General features: G+C 38.2%; 1 protein-coding gene across 3 annotated transcripts; it reads right to left on the bottom strand.

Moving 5' to 3' along the window:
* Nucleotides 1-779: 779 nt before the first annotated feature.
* LOC107852554 (late blight resistance protein R1-A-like) lies at nt 780-3707 on the bottom strand. Of its 3 annotated transcripts, XM_047405905.1 has the most exons (4): nt 3671-3707; nt 3559-3584; nt 1170-3090; nt 780-991 (listed from the first exon to the last, which is right to left on the bottom strand). In XM_047405905.1, the coding sequence occupies exons 3-4, from the start codon at nt 2316-2318 to the stop codon at nt 911-913; spliced, it is 1230 nt and encodes a 409-aa protein (XP_047261861.1). In that variant the 5' UTR covers nt 2319-3090; nt 3559-3584; nt 3671-3707; the 3' UTR covers nt 780-910. The 3 variants fall into 3 exon arrangements, with proteins under 3 accessions (XP_047261861.1, XP_047261862.1, XP_016553075.2); XM_047405906.1 differs by lacking the exons at nt 3559-3584; nt 3671-3707 and adding an exon at nt 3319-3551; XM_016697589.2 differs by lacking the exon at nt 3671-3707 and having other exon boundaries at nt 820-3090; nt 3559-3660.
* Between the last annotated feature and the right edge of the window lie 2142 nt (nt 3708-5849).

Here is a 5849-nt window from a genome sequence, read left to right as displayed (position 1 = left end):
AAACGGAGGGAGTAGATTCAAAGGGTAATATGGTAAAACTAGCCCTATCATTACTATTTCTTAACTTATGTGTCAAGTTAATAATGGACAACTATTGATAGATGGAGGTAGTAACAATTAGACAAAATGTGTTCACATTTAGCAAGCTTAAACTAAAGTACCAAAATTGCTCAAAAATATATTTAAGGGGACATTTTGGTGAAATATAAGGGATATTTTAACCAAATTTTGTCAAGGTTATTTTTGTGAAAGAATATGGGGCAAAGCTGAATTACTTTTGTGTACGACTTGACTTGTGGAAATCCTAAATAGAGTGTGACCCTGATAAATACTATATACTTACGTAAATGAGAGATACGAATGTCCACGGGGTTGTTTCCAAGGTCTTCTTGTTCTTTTTGAATTCGTGCTGCAGATTCCCCAAGTGCGGGAGGACACCGATCTAACTCAATCAGTTGTAGTGTGTGGATTTCTGCAAACTCAATGGGTATCTCTTTCAAATTATAGCATTCTTTAAGTACAAGGCACTCAAGGACAGGAAAATTGTCATCTGTGACTTTCCAGTGCTTGAGACGATTACCTTTAATTAGCAAAAACTTCAATCGAGTAAATCCCCTAACATTTGGATACCATTCTTCTCCAAGACAAGCATCATGCATCAGCTTCAGCACCTCAAGGTTAGGCAATTCATCTATGATGTCCATGTACGACCAACGTAGAAAATTTCTTTTCAACTTCAGCTTCTTGAGCGTTGCTGGAAAAGCTTTTGCACTTGCTGGCAAAAATCTACTAAAACAATAGATAAGACTCAATGTTTCAAGTTGCTACAGATGGACAAGGTTGTTGAGAGGCAGCCCATCAGAGTCAATCTGATATGCACTGATTCCTAATTCTTTGACCTTCTGAATCCTCATAATAAACTCCTTCGTGCAACAACATGGAGACAAGTAAGAAATAGTTTGTATGGTTGAAAAACCCATGTGACTCCCTTTGTCAGCAGATACGCTTGGGGGATTAGGCAGATAAAATTCGGGCAGTTCGAGATGCCTTAATTGCATTAGTCCCAAAATTTCCTCAGGAAAAGTTATTTTCCATAGACTAGGCCCTTGAACAATGAATGTCTGCAGATTCCATAACCTTCAAATTTCTGGAGGTATGTCTACTTTCTTACAGAAATGCAATAATAGGTACCTCAACCAGATTAGGCTTAGAATCTGTACAGGGAAATGATCCATATCTATGTTTCTCAACTCCAAGACTTTGAGTAATTTGAAATGAATAAGCTCTGATTTGAGAACAAAAAATGAATCCTTAAGATGAAAAGAGAAAATAGAACGGGTTCGTTTAATAAGATCGTTGTTGTCATGATCTCCCAACTGATGATGTACAGGGGTAAGAAGAGCCCTATAAAGACCATGGGGACAATAATCAATTTTATCACCAGTCACGCGTTTAAAGGGCTGCATTTTTTGCATAGTGAGATATCGACGTTCTGAATCTGAATATGAGTAATCAAGCACAATGTCATTCATGATAAAAATGTTCTCCATTTGAATTTCTCTCACGCACAGGTCATATATTATATCATGAACCTTACATGATCTATTTTTTGTTCCATCTAGACTTTTCTTGCAGACGAGGACTAGACATCTATCGACAAGCTCCTGCAAACACTTCTCAGCCTCTCCTTCCAAATCATTTTCCAACTTCAGGAACCCCTCAGCCATCCATGATCTCACCAATCTCTTTGCTGGTACCTCACTGTCTTCTGGAAAAATTCCGAAATGCAGAAGACATGTTTTTAGATCGCTAGTCAAGTGATTGTAACTCAACCCAAGCACATGTGAACATTGTTCATCAGGATCATTTGTGATGAGTGACGTGACATCTTTGGAAACACTTCCCCAATCTTCTATTGCCCTTTTAGATTTAAGAAGCCCAGCAACCACGACAATAGTTAGTGGTAACCCGTAACATTTCTCTGCGATTTGCTTCCCAATAGTCTCAAACAAAGATGACAATGCTTCATTTGAAAATGCTGCACTTTTAAAAAGGTTCCAACTCTCATCTTGATCCATGAAGTTCATCTGCATAGAAAGATTCTTTGTACCCGCATTGCGAGCTACTTCGTTGTTACGGGTAGTCAACAGTATTCGACTCCCTACATTTTCATCAGTTGGAAAGCATCGGCTCATGCCATCCCACACTTCAACACTCCAGATATCATCTAAGACAATTAAGTACCTCTTTCTCTTTAAACTTTTTTGCAGCATGTCTGCTAGCTCTGCTTCAACTTCCGTCTTAACCGTGTCATCCATTTTAATCGTCGATTTTAGAAGGGTCTGCAAAATTTCCTTTATGTTGTGCTGTTGAGATCAGTAGCCCAGGAACGAACATCAAAACGGAGTAGAATAGATTCATGATTGTAAACTTCTTTTGCTAAGGTTGTTTTACCTATCCCATCCCGACAATCGGGATGACTTTGGGTTCACCAGAGTAGCTTCCAATCAGATCTTCTAACAAGCGTTCCTTTTGATCATCACATCCAACCATATTATTGTTAACATTCAGAATATCGTCTGTTGAACTTGAAAAATCATGAACCAATAATTCCTTTGATGCCTGTTTGCCTTTATCTTGAATCTTTGTTGACTCTTTCCGGACATGATCAATGTCCTTTGCTAATTGTCGAAAGCTTTTATGAAACTTTCTGAGTGTCCATATATTGAGATTCCTTTGAAAAATCTTGTGCCAATGATTCCTCTGATGCTTTTATTTTCTCCCAGTACAGTTTCTGTTAGTCTCAGTTGAATTGTGTTTTCAGCAGCACTTGCAACTTCTTTTACCTCTACTTCAAAATCCGTCATTTCCCCAGAAACATTGTTTTTCTCAAAGTTCTTAACAAATACTTCCAGGGAACTAACTTTTTCACTAAGAGCGCAAAGTTCTTCTCTGTGATCACGGATTAGAGATTGCATCGGTGAATTGGATGTCAGGAGCGATTCTACTGTTCTCATAAGAGAAGCCACACTTGCATGAGCCATATCTACTGAATTCTCATTTCTATACTTTGCGGTTATGACCTGAAAGCTGCAGGTTGCAAGAGGTCAACGGTATTACAAATAATGAGATACACAGATTTGCTGAAAAGGCACGCACAAACTAAATAAGATCAGGTCATGTATTTGTCTTAATCATAGCTATAAAAGGGTAACAGTGAGTTTAGTCCCAAAGTAGCTTTAGCTCATTTAACGCGTAAAAATAATTTAACTCCCTGTACGCAAAATAGATTGTGGTTCAAAACTCCGCTTTGCTTACTTAGGTAGTGTTTTCTATGTTGCTGGGACTCTTTAAAAAAGTTGCCACACCCATTTCAGATCCTTAAAAAAATGCACAACCTATGAAGGATCCAACACGTAATCATCGTTATTTTTGAGGAGTTGGAGCAAAATAACTATATATAGTACAAAGAGCTAAATTATACATTGATAAGCCACTACAAGTGTTATTTTGCTCTAGAACTTTAATTAAATTAGAGAATAATTAATGGAAACTAACCTTTCAATGGCAGATCTTCAAAATCACTAAAAGAGATATTTGAGAAAAGGTGTGAAGAACGAAAGATACACAGTACCTAAACAAGATAACATATGAGTGGTTGAAATGATACCTGAAGAATTTATCAGCCCAAACAGTCCCTTAACTCTGCATAGTAGGTTCACTTAGGTTACTATAATATAATGTTGAACATAAATGGTCCTTTATCTGTAACGCCCCGTAAAAGTCGTGCATATACTAGCTCCAAGTGGTGTGGTTTTGAACTTGAAAACTTGAAATTTTTCTAAGTGTTGAAAGACTTAAGACTCATTTTTAGCTAGTAACCTTCGGGGATTTTATTTCCAACCTTCCCGACATCCGTTTTCAGATTTTCTTGTTGCGTTGCGATGGGGCAAGGTTGTAATGCGTCTCGAAAGAGTTTCGGAATTTTTAGACGAGCATAAGGACGAGTTTGGGGTTGCATTCCAATGAGGGTACGCGATATGCGGGCGTCGCCTGGTAGATCGCCTGGCCTGGGCTTGAGCCCGCGATTGAGCGGGCGACGCCTGCTAAAAAGCGGTGCTCTAGAGCCCGCGTCGCCTGCTAAATCGCCCCAGGCCAAACTGTTCAGCCCATCCAGAAAATTAATGGCATTTCAGTAATTGTCCAATCCCCCATCAACTTAAACAATTTAATCCCTCAAACACCAAAATAGAGTCTCATTCACCAAAATTACTCAAGAACTCTATCAAGGGTTTTAAAATAAAAATCCTAATAGCTCAAGATTCAACCGTGTGTTTTCATAACAAATTGAAGATTTGAAATCCCCGCAATGTAGGCTTCAAGAAACATCTATTATTTCCGCGTATAGAGGTACGTGAGGTTATCCTAAAAATCTCATAGGCTTAAAAATTCATGTTTTAATAATGGGGGTTTTGAAATTTATGAATATAATCATGTTTTAAATGTTTCTATAATATTGATTTGGTCTTTAGACCTATTTCCGAAGTGATTTGATATATTATATATGTATATGCATGTATTCCGAAAAGATGTTAACTTGGGAGCATGAATTATATGAAATCCCTCTCTTGATATGATTTTGTTTTAAATTTTCATATGATGTGAAATGTTTGAAATCATCTTGACAAGCATGACATGAAATATTTTGAAAATTGTTATGATTGGTTATGATTTTCGACTTGCAAGGAGAGGGTTGTTTATAATGGTTGAATGAAAGAATGATGTGATGCTGATGACTTGCAAGTCGGGTATGATGATACCTTACAGAATATGATAGGTGATTGAATTAAATGAAGTTTGAATGCGTTGATTTTATATGAGATAGGTGGATGACCGAAGAAGGCGTTTGAGTGTAAGGGCTCATCGCTGGAAATCGTGTTTGCCGACATGGGAACTTGGTACCATGCTTTGTGATCTTGTGTACCTGATATATATATTATCCCAATTTGGGACTATGGTTAGGAGCCCTACTTTGTGATCTTGTGCACTACCATACTTCATTGGGTCGAGACACCCTGCTGTGTGATCTTGTGTGTCTTCCCCTCACTTATACTCTAATCTCGGCGGTAACCGAGGTTTGACAGTTGGTGTAAATGTGATATTGTAGGGTATTCCACCTAGCTCACCTGCATTGCGTTGTTGTTGAAAAATTATTACATTATGCCCATGTGTTTTCAAATGATTTGATATGAAACTGTTTTATAATGGCTCTCACTTATACTTTGTAAAAATATTGTATTTTGTTTTGGATTACACTGCGTACCAGTACATTTGTATTGACCCCCTTCCCTCCCAGGTTCGAGGGCACAGTCTAGGGTCCAGATAACCAGTAGATTTCTTCCGACAAATTTGCAGAATCAAGTGGTGAGTCTTCTATATTTTGGAAGGCCTGATGCCTGTCAGTTCATTTATCACTTAGTAGTTTTGGTTCTACTGGGGGCCTTGTCCCAGTTTTTGGATAGTTATTTGTTTCAGTCGTGTAGTAGAGATTTCGCAGACGGTTGTTCAGATGTCGATAGATGTTGTGGGAAATTATTTTTCCTTTGTTGATTTCATTTGATTTATGACCATATTTCCGTTATATTGTGTATCTTCCGCATATCTTATTATCATATGAATTATGTGCATGATTACCAGATAGATAGGGGTGTTTCGGGCCTTCATGTTTTGGAATGCTCGGCATGGCCAGGGCCCCGATTCGGATCGTGACAAACTTGTTATCAGAGCACGGTTCATGGTCCCAGGGTGTCTGCAAAATCGCGTCGGGTAGAGTCTTGTTTATGGGTGTG

The sequence above is a fragment of the Capsicum annuum genome, unplaced genomic scaffold (assembly GCF_002878395.1).
Source record: "Capsicum annuum cultivar UCD-10X-F1 unplaced genomic scaffold, UCD10Xv1.1 ctg82403, whole genome shotgun sequence".
In the NCBI taxonomy this organism is placed as follows: domain Eukaryota; kingdom Viridiplantae; phylum Streptophyta; class Magnoliopsida; order Solanales; family Solanaceae; genus Capsicum; species Capsicum annuum.
Note: the sequence above shows the minus strand (reverse complement) of the source record. Positions and strands in the feature narration are given on the sequence as shown.

What these genes read in the sequence shown, in the direction of transcription:
- LOC107852554 (XM_047405905.1), bottom strand. Translation starts at nt 2,318, where the DNA reads ATGGATGACACGGTTAAGACGGAAGTTGAAGCAGAGCTAGCAGACATG. An exon ending in ACCTATTATTGCATTTCTGT is followed by an intron (nt 992 to 1,169) that starts AAGAAAGTAGAC and finishes TATCTGCTGACA; the next exon opens with AAGGGAGTCACATGGGTTTT.